We start from the raw sequence: 20,101 nt of genomic DNA, 5'->3' as shown, positions 1-20,101 counted from the left end.
AGATGCGACACTCGCTATCTTTAAGGAGATTTAAGCCCTTAGTTGGCTAAACTTTGTAACTGGTGCAGACCTTCTCTGACTTGTCTCCCCCAAGATACAACAGCCTAACAAGTATCGTATGACTAGAGCAACCTCTGCACAAAGTGTTCAAGCCCAAAACTCTACCAAAAAGAACACCCTTTCTTGCCAAGAACTTCTCTATTTTTTTTTTTTTTTGTGTATATTATAGTAATTTGGATTGGGTTCGAATGAGTTTATTTATAGGCTCAATGGGCCTCACCTACCCAAATTAATCTAATTAATTAAGTCCATCATTCTGATGTAACGGGTGTTATAAGATTAATTGTTGGATATTAATCTGTTGGGCTGGAGTTGCATAATTAATGGTGAGATAAGGAGTTTCTAAAGAATGAAAAAGCCCAAACGATAGTCCATTAAGTGGGTTAATAGCTCTTCATTTTCCATAATAAAAATGGAGTATTAATTCGGGTCATTTACTCACCAATGGATATGGTAATTATTTTGAATGGGTTGTTAGGTACAGGATGGTCGATACCGTACCGGTATCGACCGGTACATACCGTACCGGCCAGTGCACCAGTACCGGTACACTTCTATTTTGTACCGGAAAAAATACCGGCTATACCGGCCGCGTACCGGCGAATTCCGACCGTACCAGACTGAAACACAAAATGTTGTGTTTTTTTTTTTTTTTTTTTGGTAATTGTGGCAGTTTTTGTCTCTAAAATAATCAATAATGAAAGTATTTTGTAGATAATTTCATTATTTCACCTAACCTTTGATCTCTCCAATTATTTTACTTAATTTGGATATGGTGTTTGAATTAAGAGTTCCATTTTCTTCTTTTTTAATTGTTTTACCTGCATCAATTCTAATCTCTAGTTAATCTTTAGGTTGCTGTATCAATCAGTACACAATAGTTGAAATGCAAGGTATTTATGAGACTAAAAGTTGGAGAGTCTGTGTGTGTATGTGTGTGCAAATAAAGATTTTGTGTGTGTGTGTGTGTGTGTGTATTAAATATATAAAATAGCGGTAAATCCGAAATAGTACACTGGTATCCGAAATATATCGTACCGGTAGCCAAACCGATACAGCCTCCGTTACGGTATTAACTTCCTTGATTAGGTAGGAGGATCCAAGATGTTGATTCATTTCCATTTTTGATACCTCCACCCTTCATCTCCCTTTGCGCATGTATCTAGCCCAATATCTGAGACAATTTATGTTAGCCCATTAATCACCACAATTAAATAAATAAATAAAAAGAATAGTCTCTCTTCTTTTCAATGTGAGATTAAACATTTTCACTAACTCTTTATCTTCCATAATCACTCCCACATTTTTACATTTATGTTGTAACATTTATTCATTTTAATTATTTAATATTAAAATGCTCCAACAAAGACGACTCAATCTGTAGGTACATGTATTTTTTATAAAAACAAGCAAACTAGGCATTGGCAGAGGAAGGGGGAGCTAGAAGATATTCCCATAGAATTTCATTTCCCCATACCCTCCTGCATTTATAAGTATAATTTAACATAGCTCATTAAATCAAAATATATTCAAGATACAATTTCCTAAAAATAGATATATTTATATAAATAATTAATGCAAATTTTTTCCTCTTATATTTATTATACCATATTAGTTCATTAATTCAAAGCAAATTCAAGATTTACTCTTGGTGCGATGCTCACTTCACAAGTATAAATGCTTGTGAAAAGTAGGGGATAAAGGTCGGGGTTCAAATATCTAGAAGAGTCAGAAGGAAACCTTACACACATACACATTTAGATTAGATTAAAGTAGAGTTTCTATCTTGTATTAAAAAAGAAATACATGTTTCTAAAAATAAAAAATTAATCCATTTTAAACAAAAGATTTTATTTTATTTACCAAAATTAATCTAGAATTATCTAGTGTATAAATCTTATATTGAGTTAATTTTTATGTCTATACAATGACCCCAGGATTATCTAAAAAATTTCCCATATCTTTTTTCTTTTCTTTTCTTTCTTTTTTTTTATCTTGCTATTATTTTCAAGTTTATTGGTATAGTGAGATGAAATTTTCCTTTAAACTAATTGAACTACGCAATTCTTAATTTGTTGTGGCTTTCTTTAAAAATCGCTTCAGACTTCTATTTGACTGGTTGTAGTTGCTTACAAAGAATAGAATTGTGGCAGGTTTCTGGATCCCCTAACCAGTGGTGACTATCCACATAGCATGAGATGTCTAGTTGGCGACCGATTACCCAAATTCACGAAAGAGCAATCCAAGCTAGTAAATGGTTCATTTGATTTTCTAGGGGTAAACTACTTCACTGCTAACTATGCAGCCTATTCAGATTACTCCAAAGCTGAAAACACAAGCTACATAACAGATTCGCAAGCTGATCTTTCTTGTACAAACTCAAGCATTTGGAGCTATGATTCAAATTTTCTTATCTAACTCATATATATATATATATATATATATATACTAACAAGACCATGCTTTTTTTTTCTTTTTTTTCTTTTTTTCTTTTTTTGTGGTAGCTGAACGCAATGGGATCCCCATCAGTCCAGAGGGGCGTAGGACATACATAAGATTATATATATATATATATATATATGACAATTTAATTTCTTATTAGCCACCTTTTATGAGGCAGTATGATGATGGAAGAGGGAAAAAAATATGTGAGATGCGTATTATTTATTTGTATAGTTTACATGAATTGTTTCGGACTATTGGATTTTATAAATGTCAAGTGTCTCATGTCTTGTTAAAGATTAGTATGATTTGAAGGATTTAAAAGGGAAACTAGCCAAAAGACATTGTTTTTTATTTATGTTTTTTTCTAAAATGTAAAAGTAACTGAATTAGGAAAAAAAACTTTGCAATCCAACTTAGAAATGATGAATAATATTATTGTTTATTAATAAATATTAAATTCTAATTTGAATTTTAGAATATATACATAAGGACCGCCTTTTAAGCTCCATAAAAATTGTTTTCAAGTGAAAAAAAATTCTAAATATACCATATTTAATTAACAAACTATCATATAATGATTTTCATTTGATTAGAAAAATCCGTACAAATTTTGAAAATAAATAAATAAAATCCTATTCTAAAGACTAAAGAGTCGTTCCAAAAATTATAAAAGTAACATGCATATAAGCGACATATATAGAAATTTGTTTTCAATCTTAAACTTCCTTCTTCTTTTTTTTTTTGGAGACTCCAATGTTAAAGTTAAAACTACTATATTCCACCCTAAGGCGTAAATATATAGATATATTGTATGCTTGGAAAACATCATTCTCTTTTGTCTAATTATATGTTGGCAAACCAAAATAGCAGTAGTACTTCACAAATTTGAATTTTTTTTTTTGGAACACTTCTAGAAAATTCTTATAACAAACTCCATTTTCTTTAAAATGAATTTTTAGGCTGCTTCAAATTGGCTCTATGTTTATCCAACTGGAATTCGAGACCTTCTGTTATACACAAAGAGAAAGTATTACAACCCACTAATTTATATTACCGAGAATGGTACTTTTCTTTTTTACTTTCCAATTATGGTCACAGAAAGTTATGATACTAATTGTAGAAATACAAAATTTGAAAGGAAAGATAATTTGGTGTCTATTTAAATCTAAAAATCTGCCACTATATTATAGGAGTTGATGAATTCAATGATGCCTCCTTGTCACTTGAGGAAGCCCTTGAAGACTAACATAGAATTGATTATTACTATAGTCATCTTTACTATCTTCATAGTTCTATAAGTAATTAAGAACCTTCTCAAAAAAAAAAAAAAAAAAAGTAAGCAATTAAGAAGATCTCTCTCTCTCTCTCTCTCTCTCTCTCATAGATCCACTATTTAATATTGTTTTATTATTACCAATCACAGTATGCCATATTAAAAATTGTGAAAAAATAAAAATTGATGTGGACAAGTTTGAGTGGGATGTAGGTTATAGCGTTCGGTTTGGCATCAATTATATAGACTACAAAAATGAGCTAAAAAGACATCCCAAATTCTCCGCCCATTGGTTTAAGAAGTTCCTCAAGAAATAGCCATGGCAGATTATGGATGATACCCATGTTGAATTATCTAATAGCATCGAACCATCTCTAAACTATAAACTTTAAGATCATTTATTCTCTATTTTTTTTCTCTGAATAATGTTTGTATTTAATAAAAAGAAAACAATATTGTCACTCTTTACAAACTCAAATAATATTGCTTAAATTATATATATATATATATATATATATATATATATATATATATATATATATATATATATATGAGATAGGTTCAAGTTACACATAGTGTAACTTGACAAGAGTTATACCATTTGTAGACCATAGATTTGTAATTGATCTAATGGTTAAAAAAATAGCATTAAATTCTAATTGACTTACACCTCATTCATTAAATTAATAGCAATTTTGTTTCTCTCTCCTTATTTATTATTTAAAACCTTTTACATATATTCCTTTTTTTTTTTCTTTTTTGCCAATGACTTTACAAACATATTTGCAATACTTTTTTTTCATTTGTTGAGTTCGTACTACTCTTTTTTTTTTCTTCTTTTAAGCCAATCATACTCTTATAGTCTTATCACACAAATGGTATAAAACAAGTGAGAACAAATATGATGACCATTAATTGCCATTTGTGGGCCTTCAATGATTTTAATTTCTTCTTCCAAACTTGTTTCTTAATTTTGTCATCCTCAAGAAAAATCCTATGATAACATTCTAATGGGTTTACTTTTATGAGGTTAGATAAAAACTTGGTGGCTAAGCAAGTTTGGACATGTTAGGATGTCTTATTGGATTAAGAAAGATGAATAATATAAAGATCATGCAAACACATATATCATGTGTTGGCGTGCTGCTAATTTTTAAAAGTTGTGCATGGTAGACACGGCCAATGTTTCCTCCGTTTGAGCTTTGAAAAGTCAAAATTAATTAATAAAAAGATTTCTTCGTGGATATGTGTTTACAATTATATTACCCAACAATTATTTATTTATTTTATTTTAAGAAGGCAAAGAAAATATTCACAATTAATAGAGTATTACCGGCTTAAAGAAGAAAAGAAAATGACATGAGCATTATAGACTCAGGCACACCCAAAAAAGAAGAAGAGAAAATTGCAAATATAATTGTAAAGTCATTCTGTGTTAATTATTATTTGAGAAACTTATTATTTAAAACCTCATTAAACAACACTTGGCCATTTATTCATTTTTAAGGAGACAGGATATATATTCACAATTGATAAGACTATAAGAGTATGACCGGCTTAAAAGATGGGAAAAAAAAAAAAAAAAAAAGAGTAGTACGAACTCAACAACAACAACAAAAAAAAGTACCGAAAATATATTTGTAAAGACATTGGCAAAAAAAGGAATATATGTAAAGGTTTTAAATAATAAATAAGGAGAGAGAAACAAAATTGCTACTCCCTCTGTCCGTGTTTTTTTGTCCTCTATTCTATTTTGGGATATCCCAAAATGTTGTTCAGTTTCTAAAAATAAAATTAATTAATTTACTAATATTCTTATTATACTCCTACTTTATTTTCAAAACTATTTTTAAAAAAAACTAACAAATATTTAAAAAATCAATCTAATTAGGGTACCTTTTTAGTTGCCTCATTAAGAATAACTATTTTTTTTAAAAAGTTGATAAATTTATTTAAGGACAATTTTATAAATTTATACATTTTTATAAGGCAGACAAGACAATAAATGTTATTTCCTTAAAAAGTTTGACTTTTCAAATAAGACAAATAAAGTGAGACGAATGGAGTATTAATTAAGTGAATGAGGTGTAAGTCAATTAGCATTTAATGCTATTTTTTTAATCATTAGATCAATTACAAATCTACGGTCTACAAATTGTGTAACTGTTGTCAAGTTACACCAAGTGTAACTTGAACCTCTCTCTCTCTCTCTCTCAACAATTTTGGAATCTTGTTTTTTGTTGTCAAATTCTCCTCATGACCATAAGCATCATGTTCTTGAATGCCCTGCAATACAAATATTGGGCTTACATAAATAAGTGTTAGTTCTTCTATTTTGTTTGTTTGTATTTTTGTTAATTGAAGTCAAACATGAGTTAAAGATGTGATCGATCACCTGTATATCTAATTTGTTTTACTTAATTAATCTAAAATCAATTCAAGGGTCTTTAAATTAATTAAGGCAAACCAATGTCTTCGAACCAAGAATCCTTGAACTCAAAAGTTTAATTATGGGAGGAGAAGATGTTAGACACCCTCACCGGTGAAGCTAGGGGGGCTTGAGGGCCATGGTGCCCTTAGTTTTGAAAGTTTAGGTTTATAATAGTACTTTAAAAAAAATATCTTAAAAGTTAGGAAAGAACTTAAGCACTGACTCCCCCTAAGGTTATGTTTGGTAACAGTTTTTTTTTTCTATTTTCAAAAACTTTTTTTGGGAATATAAAGAAAAAAAAATTTTCTTGTATTTTTTAAATCAAAAACATGTTTGGTTAGTTAAATTTTTTTTTTTTTAAAAGTAGTTTTTTGGAGAAAAAATAGAAAATACAAAAATATGTTGTTACTAAAATTTGAAATCTAATTCTAACTCATTAAATAAGACAGATTCATTAAATTAAATGCATGTTTTCATTGATTTTTGAAAATTAGAAATTGAAAACAGCATTTTGTATGTTTTCAGTTTCCTTCACAAATTGAGTTTTAAGAACAGTTTTTGTTTTCTGTTAATTTTTGGTTACCAAACAAGTTTTTTAGTTTCAAAAAAAGAAAATTATTTTTGAAATCAGAAAATAAGGGAAAAAAAACAGTTATCAAACATATCCTAAAATTTTTGACAAAAAAATTCAGTCCTAAGAAGTAAAAAAATCCAAAAAAGAAAAGGACTTAAATCCCTTCTTAATTAGGATTATTAGTGCTAATTAAATTATGACTCTAAAATCCAAATAAATGCACATAAATCCCGAAATCAGCTTTACAAAATACTACTCAAACTTCACAAGTCACGGGCCTTTACTCTCAAAATAAAATCTTTTTTTTTTTTTTTTAATCTGCCCTTACGCTATCATCTAAAACCGTGCAAGTGGGACCCCGATCAATGATCCCTTTAAGTCTTTGATGCCATTGAAGTCCTGAGCAGTTGATTTTGAGGGGTGAGCCATACGTCTTTCTCTCGTTTTCTACTGCAACTTCAAGGGTTTTTTTTTGATAGTTTCTGCTACTTTTTAACTTTTGTTTGGGACAAGTTCAGGTTTTTTGGCCAAAATTGGGAATTAATATTGTTTGCCAAACAATTTAATTAGTAAGCACTGTTTCAAAAGTATATATATTACTAACATCTCGAGTCACAGAGAATCGATTTAGAGCTTATAAATCAAGTCTTAGAGACTTGGTTTTCCTGTTCTGACCATGTCTTGATGTGGCGTTTTTCCACGTGACGTCCACCTGAAAATTGAGTTTCTAAGACTCGATTTATATTTCGACGCTTTAAGCATCGATTTGTATGTTACGTGGTTCGTCCACGTGGAAGCTACTTGATTCGTGGAGGCCACCTAGAAATCGAGTCTCTGAAACTCGATTTCTAATAGGGGTTTTTCAAAATTAAAACAAGTCTCTAACGCCTCACCACTCTCACTCTTGCACAGACTCACGCCTCTCTCTCCACTCTCACTCAGCACTCAGCACTCACCCTCTCACTCTCACACAAACCCTCTCTGCTATCCCGCCTCTCTCACTCACCCTCTCCACTCTCACTCATCACTCACCCTCTCACTCTCACACAGACCCTCTCCACTGTCACGCCTCTTTCACTCACCCTCTCCACTCACTCAGTCTCCACTCTCAAGCACCTTCTCCAATTCCCTCAGTTGTATCAAACCCTTATCACAGAGCTTTGAGTTCCTTCAATCTATGCGGTCTCTTAAAACTATAAAAAAAAAAGGTGGAGTCGCTTTATGCAAAGTGTGTTTCACCATTTGGTTGTCGAGAAACAATGGAAAAAATCAAAGAAACTTTGGTTTCAATTCGTTTTTTTTTTTTTTTTTTATTGAATTTCTAATAGAACTGTTAAAAAAGATCGAAACTTAATTGTTTTTTGAGATTGAATTGGTATGTGGAATCGGATTATGTTTCTGGGTTTTGTTTGATTTATGAAAAGATTGGATCTCAGATTAGATCTTTGCGTATATGCTTGTTTTCTTTATGACTGTGTGTTAAGAGGAAGTCTTGGATTGAAGGGGTCTTTTGTAGCTTGAAATCAATCACCTCTTTAGATTATAGGAGTTAGCCTTTTGATTTTGTGCTAAATGTGTAATGGGGTGTTGTTGGAGTCTAGAGGGTGGGATTGGAGCATGGCTTTTGATTTCAACTTGGGATTGGAAAATGTTTTAGGAGAAAAGGGTTAGCTTTATATGGTACTTAAATGTTTTTAAAGATTGCAGCAGTTGGAATGTAGGCAGATTAGTTAATGAGATGCTTGGTGTGTGATTAGGTTGTAAGAATTACTAACAAGACTAGCAAGTGCTCTAAGAATTACAGTTCGCTAGAGAAGTAGGGATGAAACAATGCATTTGGAATTTATTTATTTTTGTTAAAAATGAAAAATTTTAAAAACACTTGTAAGGGCAATGTACTTTTCTGGTTGCTAGTAGAAGCTGTGTGTTATGTGGCATTAGTGTATATTGCTGCATCAGGCATTATTTACGTCTTGCTCCAAATGTTTTCTTCAAAATCCCTTTCAAATTTTTTGATCTCGAATTGCCTATAATTTGTCATACCTAAATGCTAGGATAGCTTCATAACCATTCACAGAGGGATGGTAGCAAAACAAAGAGGTTGTGTTTGTGACTCAGCATTCATGTTCCCCTATTCCGCCCTCTGTTTTTCGTGTTGTTTTTTAGACTCCAGAATTGCGTTAGCAAAATTTCATACACTTGCCAGCTAATCAAAGTTTATCGTAAATTGTCCTCTTAATTAAGATTTCAATCACTGTTTAGTGCTCTGTTTTTTAATTAGTTCTTCAGGTAAATCAAAGTGGAAGATTCTGCCACTCAAAATGTTTTATTTAAGGACACAGAAGTTAATCATAATGTTTTCTTTTCTTTTCACTTTGTAAATTAAACAAAAGAATGTGTGTGTGTGTATATATATATATATTCCTGTGTTAGTCCAGACATTGACACAATAGAGAGGAAACAATGTTTTTACATCTTATGCCAAGTAGTTTATGTGAAAGAAAAAGGTCCTGGTTTTGTAGGTGGTTCAAGGCTTCAAGGTACTTGATTGGCTTAATTCAAAATAGAAAAAACTTTATCAACTTTTTTTTCCATCAACTATTTGGTATCATGACAAATATATGTATCTAGTACAAGGATATAAAGATGAACATGATTAATTTGTTTTGATTAGGGAATGACTAGGGTTGTAAATGAACCAAGCTGATCATGAACAACTCGGGTTCGGCTCGATAAAAAGCTTGTTCATGTTTGTTTGTTTATAAATAAGTCAAGCTTGAGCCTTAGTTTAGGCTTCTTTAATAAACAAGTTGAGCCCAAGCAAAAAAATTTGTTCACGAATAAGCTCATGAGCTATTAAGCTTAATACACAACAATTCAAGTATAGACTCATTTATAAGTTTATATGTGTTAGCTAAATATACTTATTACACATATCTTAATAGTGACATGGCCAACATGAAACCATTATCTATATTACCTTAATTTTTTTCTTCCCTTTAAACTGATCAAGAGTCACTTTAGACTATAGTTACATTTAAAAATAAATAAATAAGTAAGTAAGCCACATATGATTATTCTCTATCAATTATCTAAAGTAAAGTTATGAAACATGTTAGTATTTTCTCATTCATAATAATTACAAACATGTATTTTTCTAGTCCTTCACCATCTAATGTGAATGTAAAAATTGTATTTTGAATAACTGTTGAAACTGTAGATAAGGAATGATGAATAAATGAATTTAATTATGTAAATTATTAATTTGAATAATAGCTAATCATAAGCAAGACTAGATGCATGATAAAATGAATATACTATTTTCTTTTTCTTTTTTCTTAATTTTAGATATTTAAGCATTTAATAATGTAATATTTTTAGATCTCAAGCTCAAAAACTTGACCTGAACTCGAGTTTGAGCTTGATATTAAGCTTGAGTTTGGCTTGACTAATTAATCAAGCCAAGCCAAGCCAAGCCAAACTCATTATTTTTAGGCTTGTCACAAGCTCAAGCCAAGCTTGAACATGCACTACTCGATAAAGCTCGGCTCGTTTACAGACCTAAGGGAATCCACTTGTTAAATCATAATATATCCAATTCAAAGCAGACTATGAAATAATAATAATGAGTAAAAGAACACTAGAGCAAAAATGGATTATATTCCACCATGATTCATTAACAAAAGGGGTCACCTGAAAAGGGATGAAAGGTGACTAAGGTGAGGTATAAAGGAGACATTGGATACTTGAAAGGAAATGAGGAAACACTTAGTCTTGTATTGGGTTTTTGTTTCTGACTTTTTGTGGATATTGGGTTCATGATCTGCATCTTCTGTTTGTTAGTTACTTGTTATCTTTCTTAGTGTTATGACATTCAAGACTATCATGAGGATGGACCAGGTTACTTGTTATCTTTCTTTGTGTCAGGTTTTTTTTTTGTATTCTAGTTATGAGGATGGACCTAAGTATTCAGTGGAACTTTATCATGTTCTGAAGAATAACTACCTTGAAACTCTTTGAATAACTTTTGCCTCATTTTGCCATCAAATGTCTCTACTTTGATAACCATTGGATACAACGCCGTTTTTTGTTTTCTGAGAATCTTTCTTAGATTGTTTTTGTTTTCAATAATGTCTACTACATGCTAATTGGTTATCATTCTTGTGTAGTATGGCTGCTGCAAATGTTGGACAAATTGACCATGTGCAGTCTGGCCCCATTGACCAGTCGGTGTTGACATTGCAGGCCAACCATCAGTCAAAAGCTATTTGGAATGGGCAAGTAAAAAACAACACTAAAGATTTAACGAATGTACACACATTTAATTCATACAATATACACGCACTTGCTGTCATATATTAATCCATGGTTTTGTTCTGTGCAGGATCCAGGGTCCCTTAAATTCCGTACCCATAGTGAAGAGTTCTCCAATCGAGAGCCAATGGTGGAAGACCGAGTCGTTGACATCATTAAAGAACTTGGTTTGGAGGGACTCCTTAAGAACCCGAGTAGAGAGATTGACCATGGCCTAATAACGACCTTAATGGAGCGATGGTAGCCCGAGACTCACACCTTCCACATGCCACATGGTGAGGTCACCATCACATTGCAGGATGTGGAGGTTCTTCTTGGACTTCCTGTTGATGGCGAGGCTATATCAGGGAGCACGCAGAAAGAATGGGAGAATGTGTGCCGGAACTTCCTTGGCTTTCGACCTATAAGTAATGAGAGAAAGCAACTTAATGGCCAGAGGATTCTCATCCAATGGCTTTTGGAGGAAGATGCCGATCCATTGCCGCTTAATGCTGAAAAGGATCAGCTACATAAGTACGCACGATGCTACATCCTAACGCTACTAGGGGACATAATCTTCATGGACAAATCCAGCAATAGGGTGCATCTGATGTGGGTGCAGCAATTGGAAGACCTTCGCAACCCACGAAGGTAAAGTTGGGAAAGTGCTTGCCTTGCATAGTTGTACCGAGAGTTATGCAAGGCAAGCGATAAGAAATCTAGTTAGATTGGTGTTGGTCCAATATTGGGCATGGGCCAGGTTCCCATATTTGTGCCTAACAGTTTAGCATGGCCCGCCAATGGGTGCTCATGGTCCTTCAGTGCATGGTCCATTGTCCCTGAAGTAAGTCTCTACCTCATACACATCATGTAACTTGAATTTATTTATTTATTTTAAAAGCTTCTAAGAATTATTTAAGTCAATATTAAACTATTTTAAACAAAGGTTCAATATATATGATTAGGTTAATATACTCTAATTTTGTGTCAAATTTCCTAAATTATATGATTAGGTTAATATAGATGGTATTTATTCTTAATTTTTAGTTTTTATTTTATCTTATTTTATAAGTATATAAAAGTTGCTTAGTTAACCAAGCTTCAGTTTACTTGATTAACTATCTTATTAGAAAACATACTCTAAATGCAGCATAACAAAGTATGTTTGTAATGATTAGTTGAAAAGCAAGTAGGTGGGCTAAGGTTATAATTACTTTACCTAAAATTACTGCGTACATTAACCAAGCTCTACCCAATAACATGTTATAGAGAGTCTATATGCAAATTGTTCCCTACAACTTCATTACATTAACTTGACCATCCATAGATTGATTACATTATAGTTTTAATCATATGATTTTCTCAGTGGGAAAGTTGTACAAAGTTAATGATCCCTTGTTCTTGATTGTAGGTGGTTATAGGTCCCAAACAAGAAAAACAAGTTTGCCCACGTCTTCCTGGACAAGTATCGCGAGCAAATAGCTTCAATGTTGCCAAGCCAAGTACGAAAATACCTTGTTTAACATGTTTAGGAACAAGATATACATTTGGTGAACTTTGAAATATAAACATTGTTACATAATGTGTTGCGTACTTATTTTTTGGCTGTTGTAGGTGGTGTGGCAGCTGTATGAAGCAGAATTAAAGGACCTTCCGTCATGGTGCATTGCAAGGAGGGCCATGTGGACGGCAACGGTGCCTCTTGTATATTTCCACCTAGTAGAGAAACATACACCGAATCGTGTCATTCGTCAATTTGGGATGATCCAAGAAATTCCCTGTGATGTTGACACTGATACAGTGCTTCATCCCATTGATTTGAGGGAAAAGGTCGGTGTTGATTGGATGCGGAAACATGCTGGGCATATCAGAGAGTGGGGTAATTGCCTTCAACGGCATTGCGAAGCAGTGCTTAGTGATATGCCTCCACAGCACGAGTACTTCGACTAGTTTAAAAGGGTAACTCGGAGGTTCATCGATATCCCCGGTGCTAGATTGATTCTAATGATAACTTCTCCATGTGTTCTACATCTTACCGTACTTCTTAGCAAGAAACCACTGTTTAGAGAACATGATATATGTGGTCCAATGTCTTCTTAGCATCAAACCTCCCTTTTAAAGTTGTTGTCTGCTTAAGATTCCTTATAGAGAAGTTTGTTGATTTACCTTATAGAGAAGTTTTTTGATTTAAAAATCTAATTTGAGATGCTCTAAGGTCATATTTCCTATTAGAGTTATGGTATACATTCTTCTTTCCATTTTTATTATTTTCAATTTTCTGTTCATTTGAATTCTTAATTAGCATTTTTGTCTACTCTATCCGCTAGCTACATCTTTAATAGAAAATATAATTTAAATTTAGTAAAAGGTAACACTTGATCTCCCTATAATTTGCAATTATTACTAGCAAAACCAATTTAGAACCAACATTTATTTTATTATCGATTGGCATTGTTAATTTAGTATTGCATTACTAATAAACCTGGTTTTTCCATGTGCAGATTGAAAGATATATCCGTTTGTTGAGGCGTCACCCAATGGGCACGGAGGACCACAAGAACATTACTGACATGCTGAAGGCAGTGCAGGAGATTGGTCGTGTACAATCTCCTATCCCTAAGGCCCCGAATGAGGAGGCAGCTACTCCTGCGGCAGCAGCTACGTAAAGCCCAAGCACTACTGAGAGACCAAGCACGAGCAGAGCTCCTGCCAGACGTGGCTCTCGTCTGCCTGTTACTACTCCTCAAGTTGTCCCTACCCTCAATCCCTCTCCATCCACCCCACATCCATCCCCTAGCCCCACCATCCCTTCACCTACCCCACATACATCCCCTAGCCCCACCATCCCTTCACCCATCTCACATCCATCTCCTAGCCCCACCATCCCTCCACCCACCACACATCCATGTCCTGTGTCTGACATCCATCCACCCACCCCACGGTCATTTCCTGAGCTGTCACCCATTCCATCCTTTGACCTGGATATTAATCTAACCCCTCTTAACAGCCAGCAACAGGAGCCACCCTCCTACAGTACGTCTACTGGCCCTTCTTCGAGCATCCACCCACCCCATGTTCAGGCTGAGCAGGATGTTGGGTTACCTGTAGTGGCAGAAGGTCGGCCAAAACGCATATCAAAGGCACCTCCTTGTGGGATAGGGGGGCACAAACATGGACACAAAGCTGGGCCCAAGGCATCTGACGAAGGACATGCAAGACCTCCTCCTCATTATACGAGACAGCGTAAGGTTCGAAAAAGATAACTCAAATGATACCTTATTCCTTTGTAAGAGTGAAGTGGAGGGGAGGTTGTGGGCTTAACATCCACTATTTGCATGGTTGCATGAATAACTTACCAATAATAATAATAATAATAATAATAATTCTAGTGAAACAACATACAAAGCTTGATGAGAAACAACATACTTTATTCCCAGTGGTATTCCTTTTTTCATATTTCAATCTGGTGTTGAATACTTCGTGTTATTATTTTTGTTTTCAATATGGTTTTAACGTACATTATTGGTACTAGGTGAATGATACAAATAAGGACATTAGCTGGAGGTAGATATTCCAACAAGGATATTGTTGCTGCTGTTATCTTGGAGGTAGATATTCATGTGTTTGTCGTTATCTATGGTTCTTTTGTTATTATCTTAATTTGAACCACAAGTTGAGTGCACAAGTTCTGAAGTCAATCTGACATGTTTAGGTATAATGCTTGTTGCTGCTATTTTCTTTTATGCATTTTATTCATTCACCCTTTAGTGTATGCATTTACAGTCCTTCTACATATAACTCAAATAGAAGTTATGAATTATGAATATGCTGATTTCAGGTATAATGCTTGTTGGCTTCCCTTGCTTGCTAAGCATTCCAAGTCCCAGATGTCTGAAGTGCCTTTGGTTGTGCCTCTTGATTGTGAATGGGTTTGGCATTGTCACAGGCTTAATCCAGTAGGCTTCTGAACTTAAAACATATAAATTCGGTATCCCTTTTCTATTCTTTGCTCAATGGAGTTGGATTACTAATCTCTTTTTTGTTTTTTTTATTTTTTCCTGCTTTGTTTGTGGTTTTGTTATTCAGGTACAATACAAAACTGACTGCGAGAAACTTTATGGAAGAATCCTTGACAACTCTAATGTTGTGTCTTCTGTTCAAGGCAAATGTAGGCAAACTGAAGAAATTTGGAATAGAATGTATCCAAAAGAGCCCTACAACTTCAACATAACTTGTGCATTGTCAGAAAATGTCTCTCAGATGCTTTCTGGATTGGAAAAATACACAAAATATGATCTGGTTTCAGCTGTAAAAAGGCAGAGTCCTTTCTTTTACCAGGTATGATGAAATTTTTCTATTTTCTATTTTTATTTTGTGAAGTGTAGCCAATAGATTTGAGTGAATTATTCAAATTGAGGTCAGGTCTTTCTTCATAACTAGTAAGTTATCCGTGCGATGCATAGATAATATTGCAATGTTTTATGTAAGATGGTTTTAGAGAATGTTGTATATGTATTAAATCATAATTGTTCTAGAAATTTATTAGCAATGAGTTCATCATAAAAAACAATAATTATAAATTGCATATACATATCTATTATAATTATTCAATTGAAGTGATGAGGAAAAAAAAACTTTGGCGAAAAATTATAGAATAAAAGTTGATATAGAATGTGTCTTTCTCTTTCTCCTTAATTCTAAAACAAAGTACATATCCCAAACACCCACGGTTAATCACATCATTATAAAACCCACAAATTCACAACATCCTACTTTAACATCAAAATCATAATCGTTGTTGTCACTCAATATAAAATGCAAGCCCTCCTTCTTTGGTTGTAGCCAACTCAAACGGGGTAGGATTAGATGAAATAATAATGTTAGAGCTAGGTAGGTGTTGCCAAAAAATTGAAGGTAAATGACATCATTTTTTGTTTGTGTATTTGACATGAGATGGCATAAAGGCTATGGGTAGGTATATATAAAGGGGTAGAAGTGCAAGAGGAGAAAATATTGAAATTAAATGCAAAGTGTTTTGTGTGTACGTGTGAGGGATGAAAAGTCTTGAAACATTAAATCAAATGATATAAAGAATATTTATTTTTTAATTAAAGAAGTCTTAAAACATTGAACTAAATAAAACAAAAAGTCAATAATTAATTTGTTCTTATCTCTTTTGTGACTTAAGGTTGTTTCAATTCTCTTCATAGAGTGTGCCACATGGCAGAACCTCATGCTCTCCCGCATGAAGTCTTTGCTTTTATATGTATATTGATTTCTCCAGATTTTGATTAAAAAATAAACTAAATGCTTCTTGGAATTGCTATTTCAATTGTTTAACAATATGACAGGATAATGTGATCCCTTGTATTGAAATTGTTCTTAATTATTAATCCATTTCTGTTCCGTTCTAAACTATATAGGATCTCACTTTATAGCTAGCATAATTACATTATTCATTTTTGTTCTGACAAGCACCTCTGTGTTGCACCCTGATTCTTGTCTAGATTTTCATGTACATTGCAAAATTATTTTGCATTTTGGGAAGTAGGAAGGTCTAATAGAGGTTTAAGTTGCAAAGGATCAAAGGCAGATCAAAGTTTATATGGGTAAAAGTGATTACAAATGATATGGTCACCAAAGATGTAACCAAGTGGATGACTTTAGATAGAGTTGAGTAGCAAAATAGAATTCAGGTAGTGGAACACAATTAATCAGAGAACTCATGTAACTGACGTCAATCATTTAAAAGAAAAGCTTAGTTGACTTCACATGTCACAAGGGATGGGCTAATACTGCTTTTGTGTGTAAATCTGATTTCTGATAGTGATGTGAAATTTTTGTTCTCTTGCTTCTTCAGATTACTAGGGTGCCTTGATGATGTACATAAGTAGATTACTTGCTCATGCTATGCATGGATGTGGGATACTCCTGGAATAGGGGAAGTAATATTTTTGACATTTCATTTTTGCATTTAAACCAATCAAATACTGGTTTTGATTTACAATTATTCCCTTGTTTGTATGGATTTCTAAAGAATGAAAATCTGGGGAAGATTTTGAAAGCCAAAAGAGCCAAATTATGAATGCATATATCCTTCAATCAATGGAAGTGGTAAGGAAAATTCATAGGATCTTTGGTGCTATGGAAGCTGTGAACTACATATCTATGTGGATTTTTTAATGACTAAGTGTTGGTGAAAATTCAAGGAATTTCCAAGGGACAGTAAAAGAAATCTTTTTCTTCTTCCCCCCCCCCCCCCCAAATGAATATGAACTTGCTTTGGGGCCAAAAAATCTGAAGAAGGGGAAGAGTATAAAGCCTTCAGTTACTTTCTGGAATACAACCACTTGTTTTTTTGTATCATCTAGGCATCTAAAAAAGTGCTATCATGACACATATTTTTCCTTTAGGAGTCAGTTAAGGACTTGACTTACTGTTTATTTTCTCTTATATTCTTTTCTGGCGTTGTTTGAGTCATTCTCTGGAAGTTGGCAGTATTGTCATCTGACTTTTATTGATAATTCAATACCAACTGATAGAAAGCTTTAGATTAGTTACTCTCCTGATCTGATTTTCACATTCTTCACCTTGAAGTGACTGAACATGTACTATAAGTCTCAATACGCAGAACATCCAGTGTCATGGCGTACAGACTGTTTTCCTCTTATTTGTCAAAGTATGCAACTTTGTTCAGTCAAACCATTCCAAATAACATTACTTATATTGTTTATACTTTTTTTGTTAAAATTTATTAATGGTTAATTAATAGAGTTTGGTTCGGCAGGATTATTAAATTTTTTGGTTTTTTTTTATTAGGCATTTGTAGGAGTTTATTTTGACATCCTTCTTTTTCTTGCTTTTAACAGAAGTGCTTTCAAACTTGAGCTTACATTGTTAGAAAAGGTCCGGCATCCTAATGTGGTTCAGTTTGTTGGAGCTGTTACCCAAAACATACCCATGATGATTGTTTCAGAGTATCATTCAAAAGTAAGCAAGTATCTCTTTTTTTCTCTCTCTTCACCACCCTCCAAGGGTGAGGATGGGGAATATGCATGTGTTTCTGTGTAAAGATTATTTTTTGGTAGCGTATGAGCACACTGACTAGAGTGGAGAAGAGTAGAGTAGAGAAGGGGGAAACTTGAATAGTCTCTCCCTTGCTAAGTGGATGCTTATCTAATAGACTAATACATTCAACTTATAGTTGCCATGTTCAACAACTACTTTCTGTTTTGAATTGTAAGCCTTCTTATTTGGAGGTTGTGATATTTTATTTTTGCATTTTAATTGTCATGTTGCACTAGTTTTCTATTTTTCAGTTGTGGCCTACTATAAGTTCAACTCCCTTTTTTCCTCTCTCTCACTCTCTCCTGATCAAATCACAGATTTTGAACCCATAACATTCATTCCATACCAGTTGCAGATAATTCCTTGCCTAGGACACCTGTGGATTACTGTGAAAATATAAATCTTTTGGGAGGAGTTTTTCTTGTGTTAATTAATTTTTCTCTACCTAGAATAGATTAAGCCTACTTTTAAAAAATTCTGAGGAATGCTGCATTGATTCGTTAGAAATTGTCACCTTTTTTTTTTTTTGTCTCTTTGAATTGAAATATTTTAATCAAAATTTGACATTGCTTATAATGGTGGTGATTTTCAGGGTGACTTGGCATGTTACCTTCTAAAGAAAGGGCGTCTGTCTCCATCCAAAGTTTTAAGATTTGCCCTTGATATTGCTAGGCATGCCCATCTTGCTGTAATCATATTCTAAAGGCTTTGTGGATGTTATCGTTTGAATAGAAAAGTGACCCCTGCTTCTTGCATATATCATACACATACCTATTTTTTAAGTGTGCCTTTTGTTTTTAATTGGCAAATATCTATGAAATTTCTCAAACTGTTTATAGTTACCTAATATTTTTGACATCAGTTTCCAGCTTATTCATGTTCTTGGTCAAATTTGTCTTATCAGGGGCATGAATTATCTGCATGCATGTAACCGGACCCAATCATTCACTGTGACTTAAAGCCAAAGTAAGGCAACCAAATGCAAAAGTTGATTTGATGGGTATTGCAATTGTAAACTGAAATTGAGTTTTTCTTTTTGGGATATACTTTAATATTAAAAATTTTGGTAAGGTGCCAGAAATATTTTGCTGGATAATGGGGGTCAGTTGAAGGTTGCTGGATTTGGATAGCTCAGATTGTCAAAAATGTCACCAGACAAAGCAAAACTAGTGCAGCCAGGGGCTGACCGTTCAAGTAAAATCTTGCATACACCATATCATGAAACTCCTGCATTTGATTTTTAGTATACTTTATTGGACAGAGCATAATGTGCACTCTAGATAAAATTATCTTTCCTTTTGACAGTATGAATATTAGAGTGTAATCTTTTTACGGATTCAAAATCCATTTGGTTTCTTAGACTCAGTATTTTGAACATCTCGCTGGCCTAGTGTAAAATATACACTCCTTGAGCTAATTTAGAAAGATGAAAACAGAATTTGAACTAAGAGAGGTGTCTTGATTTAGTCAAGTATTTGAACAAACCAAGATGGTTTGTAAAGTCCTTCTTGATTTGTTAAAAAGAGTTTGAATTGTTACCGTTTGTTGCTCAGGAGTTCTTTGTCATGAAAAACTATTTCTTCTATGTTTTTGTTTGTTTGTTTCTTTTTTATTGGATAAGTAACAATGTTCTATGGATTTTCTTATGGATATTGCATGTTCTTGCTAAATTGAATAGAATCACAGTTTAACACTTGTAGCCAAAATGCCAACTGTGAACAATCTAGTGACCCAAGACTACAATGTTGGTAATTGCACCGGGTGCACTTAAGCACAAAGGCCTCTTGGAGCCAAGGTACAAAGTGTAGTACCTGATTAAATTGAAGAGCGCATTTTGAAAAATAATGTAATAAATTTGAAAATAATTAGTAGTGGGCAATATAACAATCAAGTAATCAAATAATCTTATAAAATTGAAATATAATATTTAAATGATTCTCTTGTGCCTTACACAATA

The 20,101-nt window shown here is 33.3% G+C and overlaps 1 protein-coding gene, 1 long non-coding RNA gene and 1 pseudogene across 5 annotated transcripts; all 3 read left to right on the top strand.

The window, feature by feature from the left end:
* LOC142606338 (beta-glucosidase 12-like) overlaps positions 1 to 4,095 on the top strand; it is a 30,235-nt pseudogene extending 26,140 nt beyond the window's left edge.
* A 7,077-nt stretch (positions 4,096 to 11,172) lies between these two features.
* Positions 11,173 to 13,182, top strand: LOC142605581 (uncharacterized). Its single transcript, XR_012839084.1, has 3 exons — positions 11,173 to 11,920; positions 12,488 to 12,578; positions 12,691 to 13,182. It is a non-coding gene; the product is annotated as an uncharacterized LOC142605581 (long non-coding RNA).
* A 1,424-nt stretch (positions 13,183 to 14,606) lies between these two features.
* On the top strand, positions 14,607 to 19,338 carry LOC142606593 (glycine-rich domain-containing protein 2-like). Of its 4 annotated transcripts, none has more exons than XR_012839129.1 (7): positions 14,607 to 14,684; positions 14,915 to 15,032; positions 15,163 to 15,414; positions 17,946 to 18,066; positions 18,737 to 18,816; positions 19,049 to 19,110; positions 19,216 to 19,338. XR_012839129.1 is itself a non-coding variant. In XM_075777902.1 (4 exons), exons 2-4 carry the CDS (start codon positions 14,964 to 14,966, stop codon positions 16,952 to 16,954), a joined length of 339 nt encoding a protein of 112 aa, XP_075634017.1. In that variant the 5' UTR covers positions 14,607 to 14,684; positions 14,915 to 14,963; the 3' UTR covers positions 16,955 to 17,018. The 4 variants fall into 4 exon arrangements, 1 of the variants encoding a protein (XP_075634017.1); XR_012839130.1 differs by having other exon boundaries at positions 19,223 to 19,332; XR_012839128.1 differs by lacking the exons at positions 19,049 to 19,110; positions 19,216 to 19,338 and having other exon boundaries at positions 18,737 to 18,998.
* The last annotated feature ends 763 nt before the right edge of the window (positions 19,339 to 20,101 follow it).

This window comes from Castanea sativa, chromosome 8, assembly GCF_040712315.1.
Source record: "Castanea sativa cultivar Marrone di Chiusa Pesio chromosome 8, ASM4071231v1".
Taxonomy (NCBI): Eukaryota; Viridiplantae; Streptophyta; class Magnoliopsida; order Fagales; family Fagaceae; genus Castanea; species Castanea sativa.
This window is presented reverse-complemented; position numbering and strand designations above follow the sequence as displayed.

Bases quoted from the DNA above. Each gene is read 5' to 3' on its own strand.
- LOC142606593 (XM_075777902.1), top strand. From the start codon at position 14,964: ATGTCTGAAGTGCCTTTGGTTGTGCCTCTTGATTGTGAATGGGTTTGG. The intron at 15,033-15,162 runs GTAGGCTTCTGA...TTTGTTATTCAG, and splicing joins ATTGTCACAGGCTTAATCCA to GTACAATACAAAACTGACTG.